At 40.9% G+C, this 22513-nt stretch overlaps 1 protein-coding gene across 1 annotated transcript in view; it reads left to right on the forward strand.

Moving 5' to 3' along the window:
- The first annotated feature begins 11681 nt into the window (after positions 1-11681).
- HSD17B12 (hydroxysteroid 17-beta dehydrogenase 12) overlaps positions 11682-22513 on the forward strand; it is a 167848-nt gene continuing 157016 nt past the window's right edge. The window contains exon 1 of the mRNA XM_007082068.3: positions 11682-11968. Within this exon, the coding sequence (XP_007082130.1) occupies positions 11809-11968 (160 nt within the window). The 5' untranslated portion in view covers positions 11682-11808. The remainder of the gene's footprint in view (positions 11969-22513) is intronic.

The raw sequence follows: 22513 nt of genomic DNA on the forward strand, positions 1-22513 counted from the left end.
TTAATAGAACCCCAGGAGGGAGTCTTAGGAACCTCCAGTTACAGCCAGTTGGTCAGAAGCACAGGGGACAACCTGGACTTGGAACTGGTATCTGAATGGGAGTGGTCTCCTGGGACCTAATGCCATCACCACATAGCATCCAAATTGAGTTCATTTAATTGCTTGGTGGTGTTGGAAAACACATTTGGAAATGAGATAACTTTTTTTTTCACTTGTAGAATTGACAGAGAAAAAAGTTTAACAATAACTACTATTGATGAGGATGAGGTAAAGCAATAGTCCATTTACCACTCACTAGTAGACAGATAAATCCAGTAGGTCTCTAGGGATTTCTTGGTTGTCATCTCTACCTTCTCTGAAGGGTGGGCATTATTTGTCATTCCCATTTTACATGTGAGCTTACTAAATGCCAGAATTATCCAAGGTCACACAACTAAGGGCTTGTTTTTTTCCTTCTACTACTGGAAAAGAAGATTCTGTTGATGAAATATTTTGCAATATATATGATAATGAGTTCTCCAGAGTTATTTTCTGACCTGGGTGATCCCAGATGATTGAGAAACAGAGCAGACGTAAGCCCAGCCCATGGCTGGGAGCAAAGCCCAGCTGATGCCAGCCTGTATCAGCCAAACCCTAGTCTACCCACAGACTTGGGAGTGAGAAATAAAAGTAGTTCATTGTACACCAAGGAGGTTTTGTGGTTGCAAGCAGCCAGCAGCTGCCTGAGGCGTCACCTCCCTCCCCTCCCTACTGCTCTTACACAGCAGTCCAGCTAGTGCTTTAGCCCTACAACCACTAGGCATGCTTCTCCCTCAGTTCCCTCAATACTGGGGTGTTAGGAAAGGCAGGCCGCTTATTTCTCCACCTTTTTACCTTGTTTCAGAGAAGATTTGAGGAAGCTTATTAAAATTCTCATAATGCAAAATAAAGAAAACTAGAAGGGCACTAGAGATAGGGAAATCTGTTTAGATCCCCTATAGAGATAAAGTGAACATAGGCCGCTAACGATATCTATTTCACAGAAGTGTAACAGGTATTCTGATTTTTTCCCACGTCCTATATATAAACTGGGTAACATGAGATAGTTTTCCAAAGATCCCATCATTCTTAAGAGGTGGCAATGAAGTTGGAGACTTACTACATGGCCTACCTGGGATGACAAATAGTAACTAACTGATAGTTCACTACTTTTAACAGCTTGCTTTTCCCACTGCAGACAGCAAACAAACTAGTTTCGGGCAGCTAGGACAATAAAACGTGGCTTTTTCCATTGTTTCACAATTTCGGTTCTTGGTTCTATATAGGAAAACTCCATAAGTTATAACTGAAGAGAAAAATAGAGCCAACAGACAAGCTAGAAAGTTTAAAATTTTTTAATTATTATTATTATTATTTTGAGAGAGACAGACAGAGCATGAGCAGGGGGCGGGCAGAAAGAGAGAGAGGGAGACACTGAATCCGAAGCAGGCTCCAGACTCTGAGCTGTCAGCACAGAGCCCGACGCAGGGCTTGAACTAGTGATCTGCAAGATCATGACCTGAGCTGAAGTCAGATGCTTAACCAACTGAACCACCCAGGCACCCCAAGCTATATAGTTTTTTTAAGTGGTGACTGATTTTTTCAACTGGAAGTTATTGGTCCCTGCCACTAATTTTTACTCTTTTCTTCAACAATAATCCATTCGGGTGTGCCTGGGCGGCTCAGTCCATTGAGTGTCCAACTCTCAATTTCAGCTCAATTCATGATCCCAGGGTTGTAGGACCAAGCCCTGTTTCAGGCTCCATGCTAAGTGTAGAGTGTGCTTAAGGTTCTCTCTCTCTCTCTCTCTCTCTCTCTCTCTCTCTGTTTCTCTCCCTCTGCCCCTCTATCCCCCCTCGCATGCCTCTCTTACTCTCTCTCTCAAAAAAAACAAAACAAAACAAAACAAAACAAAACAAAAACAAAACAACCCAATAATCCATTGGTTCACTTAATGAATGCTTATTGAGAGCCTACTGTACATTTATCAGGACTACATTGGTGAATGAAAAAAATAGACCTTTATGGAGCTTTAAGTATAGATGCTGTAGGATGAACTTTGGTGCTTTTGAAGACCATAGGGTAGACCCTTATGGCTTTGAGCTCAGTAACAAGAGAGGGCAGGGGCCAGAGTCAGGTACGCTTCCTTAGGATACATCCATGCACAGTATTAGTTTTCTATTGTTGCTGTTACAAATTCCCACAAATAGGTGACTTAAAGCAACACACACTTGATATCTGACAATTCTTTAGGTTACGATTACCAGAAAGAACTCACTGGACTAAAGTTAAAACGTTCCTTTCAGAGATTGTAGGGAAGAGTTGTCTCCTTGCTTCTTTTCAGCTTCTAGAGGCTGCCCACATTCTTTGGGTCACTGACCTCTTCCTCCTTCTTCCAGCCAGCATCACTGCAGGTCTCTGACCATTCTCCCATGGCTGTATCTCCTTTTCTGACCAAAGTTGTGACAGGTCCTCCAATTTTAAGAACCCATGTTCTTAGGTTAAGCTCACCTGGAAAATCTCCCCGTCTTGAGGTCCTTAACTTAGTCATATCATCACAATACGTTGTCCTATATAGTAGCATTCACAGGTTCCAGTAGTTAGGATGTGGATCTCCTTAAGTGTGGGGAGTGTCAATGTTTTGCCTAACACACACTTACACATACAAAGGTAGTTATGTAATGAATATTAAAACTTATATAGAAATTATTTCAAAAAATGGAAATAAATAAAATGAACACAAACAAAAAGACTGGACCCTGAAACAGGGGCATACTCATTTTAGAAAGAATAGTTTTTCATGTATATATTATCAATATGTCTCTGATGAGATACTGCCACTGACATGGAAGAAAAAAGAAATCGAGAACTACAGCTATAGTAAACAACATGGATAATTCTTAGAAACGTGATGTTGAGTAAAAAAGCAAGTCCCAGACAACTACCCAAGTACAGTTCATAGGTCTATAGATGAGTTTCTTTAGGGCTACAATGCAGATTGATAAACTAGGTGGCTTTAAAGAATAAAAATTAATTCTCTCACAGTCTGTTGGCTAGAAGTCTAAAATCAAGGTATGGGTAGGGTCATACTCCTTATGAAGGCTCTAGGGAAGAATTCTTCCTTGCCTCTTCTGTTTTCTGGTGGTTGTTGGAAATCCTTAACATTTTTCAGTTTGTGGCTATACCACTACATTCTTCAGCTCATAGGACCTTCTTTCCTCTGTCTCTCTGTGTAACTCCAAATCTCCCTGTCCACATAAGGATACAGTCATTGGATGTAAGGCCCACCCTAGTTTAGTCTCACCTCATCTTAATTTGATTACATCTGCCAAGACCCTATTTCCAAATAAGGCCACATTCATAGGTGGGGGTGAGGGGAGTTAGGATTTCAGCATATCTTTTGGGGGACACAAACCCATATAGTCAGGTTTCCCAGGAAACAGACTCTGAGACTGAGATTTGCTTGCAGGGGATTTATTTATGGAGTACGCCGGGAAACAGCATCAGTAAGGGAGGGAGGGAATCGGGATTAAGCTGAGGGAGAAGTTGAACTGTGACGCAGGAGTAACAGAAGCCTGGGATGATGCCACACAGGGCTCTGAAGATAGGATGGCCTCACAGATGTCCATAGTTGGGATAAGTGGGCCAGGCATTTGTATTTCTGCTTTAACTTGGCATTGGATGCATCCTGCACATGTGAAAGGGGAAAAGAAGCTCCCTTCAGCCAAGAACAATTCCATAGAGGAACACAACTGGAACTCAGCAACCAGAACTCTGCAAATAAATGTCTTGGTCCTGGAGGGGATATCAAGATTGCATACCCTACTGTATTATGGTTTTCAATAGATCTCAAAAATCAGCAAAAGTGAACAATATATTATTAATTCATATAAATTTGTGATAAATTATTTACATGTATGTATATGTCTATATATGTTCTTAGTTTTTTGGTTCTTGAGTTGGATGGTGAATTTATAGTTTTTAATTATATTATGATTTATAACTAACTTATGTATTTCATGTAATCTTTTGCGTGTATCAAGTATGTAATCTCTGCACCCGATGTGGGACTTGAATTCATGACCCCAAGATCAAAAGTTGCATGCTCTACTGACAGGGCCAGCCAGGCGCCCCTGTGTCAAATATATTTACAAATATCATAAGAGGAAGAAAGAAAACTAGGCAAAGGTAATAAATATTAAAGTAGCTAGAAATTTTAGAAAAAACATGAGTAAAGGTAGCAAATCCTGAGTCCATTGCTAAAGCATTCAGAGGAAGAAAAACTTCCCCTGAAATTCCCTAATGTTCTTTGCTTTAGTTTGCTTGTATTGCTGTCTAATGTTATGTTATTTTTGGCTGAAAGTATGATATTGACGAAGTATATTGTTTATTTTCCTTTTCACTTAATTTTGAATTGATTTGTTCACCATGGCACTAATTTATTTTAAGTGAAAGAGGGGGTAAGGTTGTTGGAGTGATTAATAGATCTGTTGGTGGAATAAAGAAATCCAGTTAATGAACAATATTGATATGTCAAGTTTTCACCATGGTATTTTTTTTTAAGTGTATTTGTTTATTTAAGTAATCTCTACACCCAATGTGGGGATGGAACTCACAACTCCAAGAACAAGAGTTGCATGCTCATAGGACAACTGGGTGGCTCAGTGGGTTAAGCTTCAGATAAGCTTGAGTTTGGCTCAGGTCATCATCTCACAGTTCATAAGATCGAGCCCTGCATAGGGCTCTTCTGGGTTCTATTGGGCTCTGCGCTGACAGTGCGGAGCCTGCTTGGAATTCGCTCTGTCTCTCTCTCTCTCTCTGCCTCCCCCTGCTCACACTTTCTCTCTCTGAAAATAAATAAATAAACATTAAAAAAAAAAAAGTCACATGCTTTTATGCCTGAGCCAGCTAGGCACCACTCACCATGGTAGTTTTGATGGTATATTGAGTGGAGAAAGAAAGTTGTTGGAGTATGTTTGTATGATCACAGTTTTTACTTTAAAAAACGTGTGTGCAGGGGCATGTAGGTGGCTCAGTTGGTTAAGCATCTGACTCTTGATTTGGGCTCAGGTCATGATCTCACCATTTGTGAATTTGAACCCCACGTCGGGCTCTGTGCTGAGAGTAAAGAGTTCACTTGGGATTCTCTCTCTCTCTCTCTGCCCTTTCTCTGCTCATGCTCTCTCTCTCGCTCAAAATAAATAAACTTAAAAAATTTTTAAAAAGTGTGTGTATGTTGTATATATCATATAGCTTTATATTTACATAGAAAAAGAAATGGAAGAATGCACTCCAAGTTGCCAGGTGCCATCTGTGGGGATCAGAAATGGAGTGGGCTACTTTTTCACTTTATATACTTCTGTGAGCTTTTGAAACTAAAAAATAACATTAAAACATATGTTTTAATCACTTGTTTCAAAATGAATGGCTTTAGTTTTTTTAGGCAAGAGTTCATCTTCATGCGTTTTTTTTCCTTGTTGGAAAAATGGCAGTGCTACCATGACATTCGAATGGGATAATAATGTATGTGAAGTCAAGTTTGAAAATGCTAATGCAGTATTGTGGCACAATTAATGTGAACGTGCATGTCTTATAGTAATATTATTTTCTAACCTGTTGGAAATCTCCCAATTTCTCATGCCAAAAAATTTAGTTTCTTTTATCAAAATTTTAATGTTTATTTATTTTTGAGAGAGCAAGACAATACGAATGGGGGGAATGGCAGAGAGAGGAGAGAGAGGGAGACACAGAATCTGAAACAGGCTCTAGGCTCTGAGCTGTCAGCACAGATCCCGACGCAGGGCTTGAACTTGGGAATGGGGAGATCATGACTTAGGCCGAAGTCAGTCATCCAATCAACTGAGATACCCAGGTGCCCCCCAAAATTCAGTTTCTTTTAAATGTGTTAGTTCATCATGCACTATTTTTTTTTTAATTCTAGGATTGAACACCTTCTCACCTGAATTTAAAGGAGAGATTAAGTGCAATGTTTTGAGCTATGCTTAAATGAAGATGAAATAGAAGAAGACAGAACTGTTAAAAATATGTAAGTTTTATTACATGGCCAAATGAAGGATTCAGCTTTGTTGTCATGGTATTCTTAAAAATTCCTAGCTTCTATGAAATTCCCTAATTATGGAATTTTCTTTCATTGTATTGAACTACTCCTGATTTCATCATGAAAATTTGATCTGAAACTCAATTTACAGAAATACTGAAAATGAATTTAAAATTAAATGGGACCATCTGTATACTAATATGATTCAATGTTGTTGATTCACATTTTCTCCAGATTAAAGACTGTTCTGAACTCTAAGTCTTTGAAATAAATGAGACTGAAATTTAAAGTGGTTGTGTCTGAGTATGTTACTTGTAAAATGGCCAATTATTTCTAGAAACTCTTCTCTCTGTTAATCATTTTTTTTTATGTTGCCTTCTCTGAGCTAGTTATTGAGACACAATTTCATAACCACACCTTTTTAGCCGAAATCCCAATTCTGCCACTTACTCTCTATATGTCCATAGGAAAGTTACTGAAATGTTTTAAGCCTCATTTTCATCATCTGTAAAATGGGGTAAGAATAGTACCTACCTCACTGAACACTTAATGCCTCTCTGCCAATCACTGCTAAATGCTTATATGGTCTTGTCCCATTTTACTGTTGTAAAATTTTAATGCTTAATAGCTAAATCTGTACAAGATCATACAGCCAATAAGAGGTGGAGTTGGGATCTGGTCCCAGGTTTATCTGACACCAAAGCCTGAAGTTTTATAGTACTCCTTCCTCTTTGGAAAGTTATTAATGGTTCCATATGTTTGGTTAGGATGGCTCTGCAAATCTCTGGAAACCCTGGTCTGTACATTAAATTTTAGCATAGAATACTGCTGAATAGGAGTAGACCATCATTAAGGGTTCCTGTATGCATTAGAGTTTTTAAGTGGTTCATAAAATTTATCCATAGACAAAGGACTGCTGTTCAATTCCAAAAGTCTATAACCATCTGGAACCCAAAGGGCTTACTCTGGCATAGATCATTTCACTCTGTGGTGCTACTGTTCTTCTAGTCAATAGAATAGTTAATATTCATAAAAGGCTGAGGTGATCAGAATAAATGTGTGCATTTTTAATAAAGATTATTCCTGTTAATTGCTCAGACATTATAGGAAAAATAAATGGCTACCAAAATGAGGTGGTTTCAGTCTTCAACATTCCCTCAGTAAAAATACCATACTCAATATGAATTCTAACAACAGTAGAAAGTCAATTTCTTTTTTTACTTTTTTTTTCTTTTTTAAATTTATTTTTGAGAGAGAGACAGACAGAGTGTGAACAGTGGAGAGGCAGAGAGCAAGGGAGACATAGAATCCAAAGCAGGCTCTGGGCCCTGAGCTGTCAGCACAGAGCCCAACACGGGGCTCGAACTCACCAACTGTGAGATCATGACCCGAGCTCAAGTTGGACACCTAACTTATTGAGCAAGCCAGGTGCCCCAAAAGTCAATTTCTATGGTACTTGTCCTTGTTTATTAAAAAAATCCAAAATCAACAATTATTTTTTGTTGTCTGTTTATTTTTATGTCAGTTGCTGTGGTAGGTCCTGGAGGCACATGTGTGTGTTCTTCAAAATCACAACCAAACCCTTAGTGGGTATTTGTTGCTCTCTCCTTTCCTCTACCCGGCCTTCCTCTGCCAAGTTTATTTCTACTTAACCTTAGATCCCAGCTCAAAAGTCACTTCCTTAGACCTTTCTGGGCAGTCTTCTCTTCCCATGAAAATTAGGTCCTCCCTTTATTCTCTTTCCTTAAGCCCTATTCTTTTCTTCTTTGTACTCATAACAATTTTTATCATATAATCAATTGGAAATGTACTTAATGTCTGCCTCTCCAGCTATTTTCATTTATTCATCATTCATTCAGTCCATGGGTATTTATTGCATACCTACCACGTGTCAGTTACTCTTAGATGCACATCTTAGGTGAACATACAGTGGTGAACAAGAAAAGGTTATTGTCTTCATGATCTTACGTTACTGGGAAGATGGACAAAACCCAAGTAATCAAACACTTTGAAAGCATTAAGTGTTATAAGGAAAATAAATTAGGGTAAAAAGATAAGTAGTGATGGGGCAAAGGAGAGGAGGCTATTTGGTCTATTCATGTAGGTCCATCAGAGAAAACCACTTTAAGTGGGAGATCGTGTGAACAGAAGCCCAAATAATATAAAGAAGTGAGCTTTAGGAGATAGAGGGTAAGAGGTTCTGGAAAGAGAACAGGAAATAGAACTGCTCTGAGACTGCAGTGAACTTGACTTATTTGAGGAAATGCAAGAGGTGTGGCTGGAATCAAGTGAACACAGGAGAGCGTGATCGATGCTGCTGGAGAGGTGAGGGCAGAGAAACGAGCCTTGGAGGATTTTGTTTTTAATCTGATTTATAAAGTCATTGAAGGGATTTGAGCAGAAGAAATGATATCTAATCTACTGGGGGAAAAAAACCCACTCAAGTTGCACAGAGAACAAACCCCACGACAGATTCAGGGAGACCAGTTAGGAGGAGGCTATTCCCATATTCCAGGCAAGAAATGCTTGTCGTTTGGATTAGGTTGTTAGTAGCAGAAGTGGGGAGTAGTGATCAGTCAAGATATATTTTGGAGATAATGTGAACAAGACTTGTTGAAGAATTGAAGATGGGAATGAAATGCAAAGAAAAAAAATCTAGGTTGACCCCTAGGTTTTACACCTTAGAAAGCCAGTAAATAGTGGTGCCTTTAACAGATTGGAAGAAAAGACGAGGTGTGTGTGTGTGTGTGTGTGTGTGTGTGTGTATTTGATGGGGATGGATTCCGCTTTGAACACGTTTCCCTTGAGATGTTTATTTAAAAATTTTTTTCAATGTTTATTTATTTTTGAGAGAGAGAGAGAGAGAGAGAGAGAGAGAAAGAGACAGAGAGTGGGCAGGGGAGGGGCGGAGAGAGAGAACACAAAGAATCCGAAGCAGGCTCCAGGCTCTCAGCTGTGAGATCATGACCTGAGCTGAAGTTGGATGCTTAACCAACTGAGCCAACCAGGCGCCCCTGAGGTGTCTATTCTTATTTTACATCTGAATGAAGATGTTGAGTAGGCAGGTAGAGATTACATGTTTATATACACCTCTGAGCAGAAGTTGAGCCTGCCTAGAGACATTAGGATTTCATCAACTTACAGTTGATATTTAAAACCAAGGGATGGGATAAAATCATGTAGGGAGACTGCGGAGAGAAATAAAGAGACCTGGGGTCTGAGCCCAAGGGCACTGCATCATATAGAGGCCAGCATGATGAGGGGCCACTTAAGGATTCTGGGAAGGATCAGCTGTTGAGGATAACGGTGGTTACCCATTGTTGAATGGTAGAGCAGGATGAGGACTAACAATTGACCATTTGCTCACTATTGTATATCCAGTACCTAGCTCAGTTTCTGGTACATAAGGACATATTTGTTGAATGAATGCATCTTCACTTCGATTTATTTGACACATCCTAGATTGTCTCTAGGATCCAGGCACTGTTCTACATTCTATGGATTCACAACATCGTGTTCGCAATAATTTTAAGTTCTAGTGGGGGTCATAGACAGACATACAAATGCATCAAAAATACACATTGTCAGTTTATTTTTTTAAGATTTTAAAATAATCTCTATACCCAATGTGGGGCTCAAACTTACAACCCTGAGATCAAGAGTCACACACTCTCATGGTGCGCCTGGGGGGCTCAGCCGGTGAAGCATCCGACTTCAGCTCAGGTTATGATCTCATGGTTTGTGAGTTCTAGCCCGGTGTCGGGCTCTGTGCTGACTGACAGCTAGGAACCTGGAGCCTGCTTTGGATTCTGTGTCTCCCTCTCTCTCTGCCCCTCCCCCACGCTCACTGTCTCTCAAAAATAAAGAAACATAAAAAAAAAGAGTCACACGCTCTTCCTACTGAGCCAGCCATGTGCCCCTGTATTATTAGTTTATACCTCTCTTTCCCTCCTAATGCCCTATTCTATTTTTTAATACAAAATTTTTAAGTTTATTTATTTTGATAGAAGGAGAGAGAATCCAGCGTGGAGCCCAAGGTGGGGCTGGGCTCAGGGCTCCACCTCACAGACTGTGAGATCATGACTGGAGTTGAAACCTACTGATCTGCCCAGGTGCCCCCCTTCTGCCCTATTCTAAGGAGCATGAATATTTGGAGGGCCCTTAGCAGATGAGCCATGATGAATCAGGATATATACATTTGCGGCTATATGGCACATGAAGACTTTGGCAAAAGGGAGAGGCTGAGGGGGAGGGATGGTGGGATTTCACTGAATTGGACAGGCAGCCTCAGCCAAAGATATCAAATTCAATTAATATAAAATGTGCCTGCTCAAATCCCTTGGCTGAATTCAGTTGACAGTTTATAAAAAACAGTAGCAGCCTTAAGGTTATACTTTTATAAGAGAGTAGAAAAAGAGTGGGAGGGTGTGGTTGGGCAGGGAGAGAGAAGGCTCTTAAACTAAATATTAGAAAATTATGACCTTTGCGTCAAGTTAACCGTTGACCCTCAGAATTATTACCCTTAAATTCCTGCCTTTTTTTTTTTTAAAAAAGAAAATCTCCAGTGTTGAATCAGCAGTCTCTACTGGTTAGGAAAAATTTTAGGTGTCTTACATGAACTCAAATCCATGCCAGAAAAAGAAACAACTCTTGATGGGGCGATGAGAGTTGCATTACACAATTTCTTTATTGCATTACGCCATTTCTTATACTTAACTTTGCTGAGGTAGTTTTCTTATCTCTACTAGGACCGCACACTTTTGTGTCCCCTCGCACCCATCTCTCCTCACAGAAAATGTAAATTAAAAAGAGAATAAAAGAAAAATCTCTATTGTCCTTTAAGGTCCAGTTAAACAAGGAGTCCCTTCCCCAAACTACTTATTCATCAAGCTGTGTTCCTCCATTTTTCATTCATCTTACAGCTCTTCTGCCACTGTGCATTATAGTTGTTTGAGTCCATGTAGTTATTTACTTTGAATTCCAAGACCTTGGGAACTGTGCTGTTTAATGCTCAGGGCGGAAGGGAGCATTTAGAAGGTCCACAGTAAGTGCCTGTAACCTGAGGGAAGATGCGCTGGGTGGAAGGCATAGAAACGGGAGATGCAAGCCTTTATTCGGAAAAGTTTATGGGAACGATAACGGCACATTTAACATTGAAAAAGAAGTGTTCAATAAAGAGGTGAAAATAAAACCATGACTCCACGCCCACTTCTTACTACCACCTTTCCATTTACTCGTGGCTTCTCAGACCCCATTCCCTCCTAAATCCCGAGCTCAAACGAGGCTGTCTCACTGGCCAATCGGAGCGCTGTCTTCCGTAGTCGTGAAGACTGCTGCAGCCAATGAGAGACCTGGGCGAATTGGTGGGGTGAGACACGCCGCCCTCTGGCGGAATCCTGGGGGCGTGGTGGAGCGCTGGGCGGGGCTGAAGTTTGATTGGCAGGCGAACGATCAGCAGTCTTAGAACGGAAACGCGGCCGGGGGCACGCCAGGGGGGACATGGGCGGGGTAGCGAAACTGGAGTCAGCCAATGGCTGACGCACTAAGCACAGAAGGAACGCTAGACCACCAATGGCGGCACGGATATGGCGCCGTGGGCGGGGTTTAGGCCGAAAGAGGCGCAGGAGCAGCGCCTGTTAGTGTCGTCCTCACCGTCACGGGCAGGCGCTTCTTCCTGGATTCATTCATTCGTTTTTTTCATTCACGAAGGTAGTAAGGCCTAGTTGAAAGCCATGGAGAGCGCTCTTCCTGCCGCTGGCTTCCTGTACTGGGTGGGCGCAGGCACCGTGGCCTACCTGGCCCTGCGCATCTCGTGCTCGCTCTTCACGGCCCTTCGGGTCTGGGGTTTGAGTCACGAGGTAGGGGTCGGACCCGGGCTCGGAGAATGGGCAGGTGAGTGCAGTCCAGCGCCGCCGGCCCCTTCGCCTCTGCGGCGGCTCGCGCTGCTCCGGGCCGGGGCCTGGCGGGTGGTGACCAGCGCCGGGCCTTCCCCTTTCCAGGTCCCCTGTCCTTCCTGAAGCTCCTGCGTCCCGCGTACGCCCCTGACCCCATTAGTCAGCTACTGGCTTGCCTAGACTTGTAGAGGTTTTTAAATACTTAATACGTTGTTGGCCCAGCTCAGCGAAATCTGAAGTGCCACTTGGTGGGTGCGGGAGGAATCTGGCCGGAACTGCCAGGGGCTTGTGTCCTTTAAGCCATTCCTGGTTCATGGCCGGGAGTCAGTCACCTTGCTGCCTCCCCAGTCACGGTGTACGCACCTTCGTTAGCCCCTAATGAGTGTTTTTAAAGTAAAGTTTTTCGCTTGACCTGAATAATGGCCCCGTGCTGACGATGAAAGCATTTTGTTGACTTTTTTGGGGGTGAGGGTGGACGAGAAGGACATAGAATTTCAGAAGTCTTTCTGCTTTTTGGAACCTTACCTCTCTCTAGTTACTTGGATTCGGCCTATTTCGTATCATTTGCAATTTTTTAAAAAAATTCTCCTTAAACTTTTCTGGAGTCTTAATGTGCAACATAAGTATTGCTTCTGCAAAACGGTAACTTGCTCTCTAGCAATCAGAAATACTTTTTGCAGAAGAACATTTGTAGCAAAAAGTATTCCCACTAAGAGCTAAGCACATGGATCTAGTTCCATTCAGTTGGAGGATTTTAAAAATGAAAGAGAAAGGTCAGATTGGAGAAGTTGGGAAAATTACCTGCAGGGAAGTTGTGTACTGGCTTTTTTTCTATATTTTTTGTTTCTGTATTTTTCATTTCTTTGGGCTTAAACTTAAAAAAAATTTTTTTTTTTTTTAAATTTATTTTAGAAAAAGAGAGCACGAGCGGGGAGGGGCAGAGGGAGGGAGAGAGAATCTTAAGCAGGCCACACACCCAGCGCTGAGCCTGACTCTGACTCTGATCCTACCTCTGAGCCACGACTCTGGGATCAGGACCTGAGCCGACATGAAGAGTCTGACCCTCAGCCAAGTCAGCGGCGCCTCTGGGTTTTGCTTTGTTTTTTTTTTTAAACCAAGTAGTGTGCTGTGGTTGTTCTCTGTAATGATTTATTCTGCTGGTTTATGATTGAATGTTCACTTGACCGAGCATTTTATTGAATTTTGGGATAGTTAGGGGTTTGCCTTCAGACTAGGCTCAAGTAAGGTAGACAAATAATGTAACAACATAGTCTTTATTCATTCAAAAACATTTAAACATAAGATGTAAGAAATTAACCTTTTGGGACAGCCACATAAACAGAACACATCTCAAGTAGGAATGGATTTGTATGAGTTCTGTCCATGATGTGAAGCAGCTATTCACATTATAGTACTTATTTTTAAAAAATCACTTAGTGTTTTTTGATATTCCTTGAAAAACAAGTGAAGTGCTCAAGTTGATTATTATAATAAAGTTTATGATTTTGCAATTGACTTGCCCAATTTCTTGATTGTTGTTTGGAAAACTTGCTTGTGAACTTTTGAAATAGTTACACAAGATTCCAATGCATTAGGAAATTCTATATCAAGATGAAGTTTTGTGGTTTGTAAGCAAAGAGTAATGTTCATAATTTTTTTTTAACTAAAATTGACCCTGGTGTCTAATAATTCTAATGATCAGAGTCATCTATATATGAGTTTATAGTAAAGGTATTGAAAAGATTTGGCTCCAGAGGAAGGATATTTGATAAATTGAAGGAAATGTTTAAAAGATTTAGAAGTGAAATTTGAACCAGAACACTGGGATAAAACTGAAAGGATCATAGTGTCTAAGTGACACTTTGTTGAGTTCAGTCTACCTTGGATTGTTAGAAAAATCTCTTTTTCAAGAACTTATGCAGAAAAAATGATCAAGTTGTTATTTGTAGCATTACATGTATGTGGTGGCCTGGATCTTAAAATATTTCCTTTACCTCTCCAAATTCAGGGAATCTTTGAATAACAAAATTAAGAGTAGCTCATCTTAAACAGGTTATTTGTATCAGTTGGAGGGATGAACTGCAATAATTTGACAAAGAAAGCAGCAGAGATGACACTTGAATAATTAGGGTTAAACAGATTAAAATTAGATAATTTTTTCAACCAAAGTTAGGATTTTGGAATTAATTTTTGTGCGTAAATAGTACTAATAAGTTTTTCCCCTATAAAATGGGTATCTTAATCTTGTGCAGCCTTCTTCAAATAAGTGGTGTTAGCAGGCCGTATTATGGAGGCATTATCTACTTTCTGGTACTAACATTTAACATCTTCCTCTCCATAACCTATTAAATATTTTAAGTATTATGTAGTAATGTGCACTGAGTTGATAATATGTTTTTATTCTTGTTATTCTTAAGTCTCTTCGTGTGAGTATGTTTCTCAGATTTTAGAATCTGAAGGGGAGGGAGTGTGGGTCCCAATTTTTTTTTTTTTTTTTTTGTCTTTCCCTATAGTAACTGGTGCATTGATCACATAGCTTTTCTAAATTTAAAAACAAAGGCTTGGAAAAATAAATACATCGTATGTATAGCATGGCTACTATAGTTAATAATACTTTACTGTAAATCTGAAAGTTGCCAACAGATTAAATCTTGAAAGTTCTCACAGCAAGGGGTGCCTGGCTGGCTCAGTTGATAGAGCATGTGACTCTTGATCTTGGGGTCATGAGTTCAAGCCCCACGTTGGGCATAGAGCTTACTTAAAAAAAAAAAGTTGTCACCACAAGAAAAAAATTCTGTAACTATTATGGTGATGGATGTTACCTAGACTTATTGTGGTGATCATTTCATGATATATACAACTGTCGAATCGTGATTTGTATACTTGAAACTAATATAATGTTGTATGTCATTATATCTCAACAAGAAATAAACAAACCCTGAAAGTTTGTAAAAACTCGAAAGCAGGTATTCTTTGCAATTAGTAAAAATATTTCAGATCACATATTCCTAGTTAGGGTCTTAAGACCATCCATTACTTGGCCCACACTCTGATCTATCTCCTTTGTGAGTTAGGTCTTTTCCCTGCTTCTTTTCCAGTACCATTTCCACCCGAGTTAGGAATTGTGCTGATTTCACTAGGACCCGTGTAGATGGTTTTGCCAATATTGCCTGTCATTGTTATGCGATACTTGTATCTCTTAGGAGAACAAAGAACTCCTGTGAAAGTGGAGCTTTCGTTGTTGGAAGGTCACTGTTGCAAATAATCAGAAGAAGATTGCTAACAAAAGTGGTCAGTTTGTACTAAATAAAGGAGAGAACAGTCGTTGCTGTGGAGGAATAAAGAATGTAATCTGTAGGCTTTGGTTTAAGCATAGATAAATTTTGCATTTATTTAAGCAGTTTCCATCATACAATTCATCTAAAATGATTGATATTGAAATAAAGTGGAGGTGATAGATGGAAAGGCAAGGTAAGTATACTTCTCAAGCCAAGATACTTCATAACTTTCAACCCACGACCACACTCTGAGCTCTTGTGTTTAGTTTTTAATGGAGAGGATATTGCTGCAAGCAGCAAAGAATAAAGGATCCACTGGGGCGCCTGGGTGGCTCAGTGGGTTAAGCGGCCGACATCAGCTCAGGTCATGATCTCCTGGTTCGAGAGTTTGAGCCCTGCATCAGGCTCTGTGCTGACAGCTCGGAGCCTGGAGCCTGCTTCAGAATCTGTGTCTCCCTCCCTCTCTCCTCCTCCCCTGCTTACACTCTCTCTTTCTCTCTCAAAAATAAACAAACAATAGAAGAAAAAAAAAGAATAAAGGATCCACTAACCAGTGAGATTTAAAAAATAACTTCATAGAGATATAATTCATACCATACAAGTTACCCATTTAAAGTGTATAGTTCAATATTTTTATTATATTCACAGGTTGTGAATATAACCATTATAATTTAAGTTTGGAATGTTTTCATCCTCCTTAAAAGAAAACCTATACCTGTTAGCTGTCACCCCCCCAACCCTCACCCCTTCAAGCCCTAGTCAACCACTAATCTACTTTCTGTCTATATGCGTTTACTTATTCTGGATATTTCATATAAATGGGATCCTACAATATGAAGTATTTTGTGACTGCCTTTCATTTAGCACAGTGTTTTCAAGGTTCACCCATGTTGTGGCATATTTCAATGCTTCATTTCTTATCATTGCTGAATACTGTTCCATTCTGTGGAGTGAGTTTAGATTTTGCAAAGGGTTTTTACCTCTGCATTTTGCTGTCTGCACATCTATATTAGCAGATCCCTGAGATTTTGCAGCTTTGGATGTTGATGGAACTCCATTTGGCCCTGTAATATTCCAAGGTTTTCCTAATTTAGTGGACAGTGAAGACTTAGAAAGGTTATGGGTTGGTGGGGTTCTTTTGTAGAAAAGCCATTCATCAAAACTGGCTTTGTTTAGCCAAGCTCCAAGAATCAAAGGATTCTGAAAATCAGGTGTGATGCATAATTTCTGTTTTTACAGCGGATAACTACACAGGATTGGTCTAGTTACCTCCAGTGGTTGAAGGCTGCTTGAGTAACTAGGGTCTGTTGACAGTAGGTCCCTTTCTTAGGCTTTGCGGTATCACATCATTTGAGGAATTATGTATGAAATGTTAATTATTTCGATTGGCAATCCCGGAAAAAATAAATACCATTGAATGCTTGAAGTGTTCCAGGCACTTGACATAGTCTATATTTAATCTGTCTCTGAGCTATGCTCTATTATCCCCGGTGTACAGAGGAAGAAACAGAGGCTTAGGTAAATGACTTCCCTTGTCTATGGTTTCATAGCTAGTGAGAGAAGATCAGGATTTGAAGCCAAGTTGTCCATTCTGCAGTGCACGTGTTTGCGTGTTGGTGATTGGTTTACACACTGCATGAGTAAGTACTTGGGGGTGGCTTCCTTTATATCCTAGGCATATATTGCTTTTTATTAAATAATTCTTTAAGCTTTTATTTTTAAGTAATCTTGACCCTGAGATCAAGAGTCACATGCTCTACCGACCGAGGCAGCCAGGTACCCCAGAACACATCGCTTTTAATCGAAGGCACACTTTCAAATTTGCACATGCTTGGTATCTCTGGAAGCATTGTAGACTAGGGTAGAACGTTTTAGAATCAAGTAGCTCAGGATTTTCTTCAGATTTATAACCGTGAATCTTGTTGCTCCGTGAAAAAACACTGGAAAGGCAGTCAGGCGCCTTAATAAAGCAAAGCGTTTGACTACCATCACTATGGGTGGATCTGACCTCAGATGCTGTTTATTTTCTGTTTATTACTCTGGTGTTCTCCGATGGACTCAGTGATGCTCTGGAGGTCCAGCTTGATACATGTAATATGCTTCCTGTTGACATTCAGGAGACTTGAGTATACCTGTTCTTGCTGGTGAGCTGATGTTGTTCACAGTCGTGCCATGTTTTTTAAGAATCCAATTTTGTTTGTTTTTTGTTTTAAAGCAGGGCAGGTGAAGGAGGGCAGAGAAACAACATAACAGTTCTGGAAGGTATTTGTTTGTTCTGCAAGTTAGCTCCAAAAAGGGAGTCCATGGGCCTGAATGGAACAAGGTTTCCAGATTGGAGTTAGCAGGGCAGCCTTAAAGATGTTGTGCTAGAGCTGTGTGAGAGGAAGCTGAGGCGGAGGAGAGTCAGGCCGAGAGCATGCCTTGGTCTTACTTGCAGGAGAAACCAAAGAAGGTTTTCTGGAGTTAGAAATTCAGCCTCTGTACTCTGAGCTAGAATATCTTTTCCCCACACCCTCTCATTAGCCCTCACTATCCCCCTGCCCCCCTCTTTTTTTCTTCCTTCTTCCCCCCTCCCTTTTTTTATGCAGTGTTAAAGTTTCGTATTTAGAGGTCAAACCTGAACCCTTGGAGGCTCACACCTAGACTTGAATTTTAGCTTCTCTACTCACGAGCAGTGTGTAACATTGAGGAGGGTAGTAAACATCCCTGAGCCTCACTTTCCTCATCTGCAAACTGAGGATAATAGTGCGTGCCTGTTTCATAGGATTCTTTTGAAGGGTAAATGGGAATACTTATTCTATGTAAAACAGATAGTACAGTGCCTGACACACAAAGGCTGATAACATTATTAGTAATCTTATTAGCCTCACTAGCATTATGTACTAATTACTTGAGCTAATTGGCAAGGTAAGTCTTGGTAAGAAAAAGTTAATATCTGGGGCGCCTGCATGGCTCAGTCAGTTAAGCGTCCGACTCTTGATTTAGGCTGAGGTCATGACCTCACGATTCTTGAGACTGAGCCCCGCGTCGGGCTTTGCGCTGACAATGCAGAGTTTGCTTGGGATTCTGTCTCTTTCCCTCTCTCTGCCCCTCCCCTGCTCATGTTCTCTGTCTCTGTCTCTGCCTCTGTCTCTCTCTCTCTTTTAAAAAAAAAAAAAGTTGACATCTGGGTGACCACATCTTCAGAAAGAAGATTATCATTGCTGTTGCAACTGAGATTATTGAGCTTCAAAACTAATTTTTTTTCGTTGTTTTGCTTGGTTGAATTGAGGATAATTTATTTCTTTCAGTTTCTGAAAAAAATGTGCTGAAAGATTTAAATAGTGAGATTTATAAGTTTAGAATACATGGGTAAGTGGATTTGAATAGATCAGTTCCCATGCCATCAAATGCCATTTGTAGAGAAGGATAAGTTAAAAAAACACTTTTTAAAAATAGTGTACCTTGGGGTGCCTGGATGGCTTAGTCGGTTCAGCATCTGACTCTTGATTTTGGCTCAGGTCATGATCTCATAGTTTGTGAGTTAGAGCCTTGCAGCTCCTTGGAGCTGATAGCACAGAGCCTTCTTGGGGTTCTCTCTCCCTCTCTCTCTCTGCCCCTCCCCTGCTCTCTCTCTCTCCCTCTCTCTCTCAAAAAATAAAAAAAATAAAAATAGCGTATCTTTTTCACTTGAGCTGCTGTAACAAAAACACTATAGGCTAGATGGCATCTATAGACACCATAGACTGTGTCATCACATGGCAGAAGGGCCAGGGAATCCTCCAGAGTCTCTCTTATAAGAGCACTAATCCCATTCAGTAGGCTTTACCCTCATGACCCACTCACCTCCCAAAGGCCCCCCCTCCTAATGCCATCACATTGGGAATTAGGATTTCCACTTAAATTTGGTCCTTACCACACAAATTCAGTCTATAGCACAGTGGATCCTTTTTTCCATTTCTCTTCTCATATTTAGTGAAAATAAAAATATAGCAGTTTTCATCCATCTTCTGGGATAGATGGAGGTTAAGGTTGGGAGGCTGGGTAAGCAGAGCCTTCACTGTGCTTGGTGGAGAGTTTGATATATTCATTTGTCCATCCACAACCACAAATACTGTTGAGTGCTGTCCATGGACCTTGGAATAGACCAACGGGCTGGTGAACAGCAATCAGATGAACAAACTGTGCTGTTAAGTGATAAAGAAGACCTGCTTGGTTCTGTGAGAGCTTGTGAGTGAGGCCCAAGAGAGCTGCCCTGGGGACGTGATGAGGGAGCTGAGATCTGAAGGGAAGGGAAGAGTAGCAGCAGGAGCAGAAGGAACAGCAGGTGTTTGGCTCCTGAGGCCGGATGTTGGGCGGCTTGCATGAAACAAGGCCTGAGCGACTAGAGCCGAGAACGGGTGGGCACGATGCAAGATGAAGAGTGGAGGGGGGGAGATTGGGCCGGCAAGCAGGGCTACTGAATCTACGCCAAGGTCAGGGAGAACAATTGAAGGGATTTTAAGCACAAGGATAATGTTGTGGAATTGCAACTTTAAACAGAATTCCTTGTTTCTATGACCTTCCTGACACTGTTGCATTGCCATAGAGATGGACCAGTGCAAGTTATTCAGATCACCTCAGTCAAAATTGCCTTAAAAAACCCAAACAAACCCAAAATGCAGATTCATACTTTAGAGCGTGGGTGACTACTCTTGTGCCATTCATTCCTGGTTATCATCTTTCAGAGACCATTTCTTCCCTGGGGGAAAATATCTAATCACCATGGTGTAGGAAGTTCTGCTCTTACCAGGGACTGGGTGATAGGGTTGTTGAATGAACTCTGAAACTGGGCTACTGCTTTTTCGAGGTCAGTCCATAAAACCATGGTGTGGTAGCTGAGAAGCCTGCCATAAATCCAGCACCAGAGGGAATGCTGTGTTTTATTTACTCATTTTGTCTAGTGAAACAATGGGTTTGCCCTGTCTCTGACTGGCAGTTCCAGGGAGACTATCCAGTTTCTGCAGAGTTCATCTTTACCACCATTAAGTGAAGTTACTTCTATTTAAATGATCTAGTCAGTGGGGCAAGGGAGGAAAGGCTAGCAGACTTAAGATTTAGAACAATGACTATCTCTCAAGAGTATTACATGGGTTAACAGTAGTGATAAGGAGACCATTGGCTTTGGAATCAGAATAGCAAGGGTAAGCTTTGCTAGTGGCTAAAATGTTTGAAGTTGGGGTGCCTGGGTGGGTCGGTCGGTTAAGCGTCTAACTTTTTTTTTTTTAATTTTTTTAACGTTTATTTATTTTTGAGAGACAGACAGAGGCAGAGTATGAGCAGGGGAGGAGCAGAGAGAGAGGGAGACACAGAATCTGAAGCAGGCTCCAGGCTCAGAGCTGTCAGCACAGAGCCCGACACGGGCCCGAACTCACAAATCACGAGATCATGACCTGAGCCTAAGTCGGACGCTCAACCAACTGAGCCACCCAGGCGCCCCCCATTTTCAAAAAAAATTTTTTTTTTTTAACATTTATTTATTTTTAAACGTCTAATTCTTGATTTCAGCTCAGGTCCTGACCTCCTGGTTCGGTTCAGGAGATCGCACTGTGCTGACAGCATGGAGCCCTGCTTGGAATTCTCTTTCCCGCTCTCTGCCCCTCCCCCGCTCACACACGTGCCTCTCTCTCAAAATAAATGAACATTAAAAAATAAATAAAATGTTTGACATTGGGCAAAGATAGTTAACCTCTGAGAATAACTTTCTTCATCTATCAAATGGGGCTGATACTTTTCAGGATTATTATGACAATGAAGTGAGTTGTAAATGAGGTTCTAGTGACATCTTTTATTTGTATACATTACTCTTATTTGAGGAAGAAGGATTATCGAAGCCAAGAATAATGTAGTTCACTCAGCTGATAAACTATTAGAAATATGAAGTTATGAACTGATCAGTTAAGAGGAGATTAGTGCCATGAGAGGAAGATTTCTGGCTTTGTGAAAAGATTTACCAAGTGCTTCCTTGAAATCTGGCTCCCCTTAGTGAACCTCAGATACGAAGGTTTAGGAAAATTCAGTTATGTGCAACTTTTCCACTGAATTTGTAAAGACCTTAAAATTATCTTTGACTCTTCTTCTCTCACCCCACGTACAGTCTGTTAGGAAAGCTCATTGACTTTAACTTAAGAATATCTAGAATCCAGTCCCTTCTACACTGGTGTAAGCCACTGAAATCTCTCATCTTGATAAAATAGCAGCCTCCTGTCTCTCCGATCCAACATTGGCATCCCCCTACAGTCGATTCTTCTACAACAGCCAGAGTGATCCTTGCAAAGCTCATGTTGAATCATGTGATCCTGTACTCAGATCCCTCCCCTGGCTTTTCATCCTGTTCCTATTAAAAACTTCTGTGGTTGACAAGGCTTTCAACCACCTGCCTCCTGGCTTCTTTTATCTCTGACCTCATTTCTGCCTACTTTTCCTCTCTCTCTCTCTCTGTCACCCTCCCAGTCACTTTCACTTCCTGCTTGAACACGCTTCCTTGAACTCACTTCCTTGGACGTGTTTGGCACTGCTGCCTTAGAGCCTTTGGTTAGTCATTCCTCCTGGAAAGTCCACCCCTCCGCCCCTGCCCATATCCACATGGCTAACTCTTACTTCCTCCCTCCTGCCTTTAAACTCACAATCCTCTGTCCCTGACCCCACTTCTGATCCCCATTACCCTGCTGTCCTTGTCCTTTTTCATAGCACTTGTCACTATCTCCCATGTGGTATACTTTGCTCATTTATGATGTTTCTTGTTTGCCTACCCCTTTTTTGAATGGAAGCGCCATGAAGGACCAAAGTCTGTCTTTTTTGTTCACTTATGTATCTCAAGCACCTAGAACAGTGCCCACACATAGTAAATGCTGATATATATTGGTTGAATGGATAAAAATATCTATTAAGTAAGGTTTTCCAGTATTGTTGAGACTAAGGGTTAATGAACTTGGTGGGGAAATTATATTTTCTTTCTCTATTCTCTTAAGTGATTAGTTATAAATGTAAGAAATATTAACAGTTTCCCAATCTCTAAAATGAGATTGTTTATTTATTTTTGTTTTTTTTTTAATATATGAAATTTATTGTCAAATTGGTTTCCATACAACACCCAGTGCTCATCCCAACAGGTGCCCTCCTCAATACCCATCACCTACCCTCCCCTCCCTCCCACCCCCCATCAACCCTCAGTTTGTTCTCAGTTTTTAAGAGTCTCTTATGCTTTGGCTGTCTCCCACTCTAACCTCTTTTTTTTTTTTTTTTTT

Source organism: Panthera tigris, chromosome D1, assembly GCF_018350195.1.
Source record: "Panthera tigris isolate Pti1 chromosome D1, P.tigris_Pti1_mat1.1, whole genome shotgun sequence".
NCBI classification, from domain to species: domain Eukaryota; kingdom Metazoa; phylum Chordata; class Mammalia; order Carnivora; family Felidae; genus Panthera; species Panthera tigris.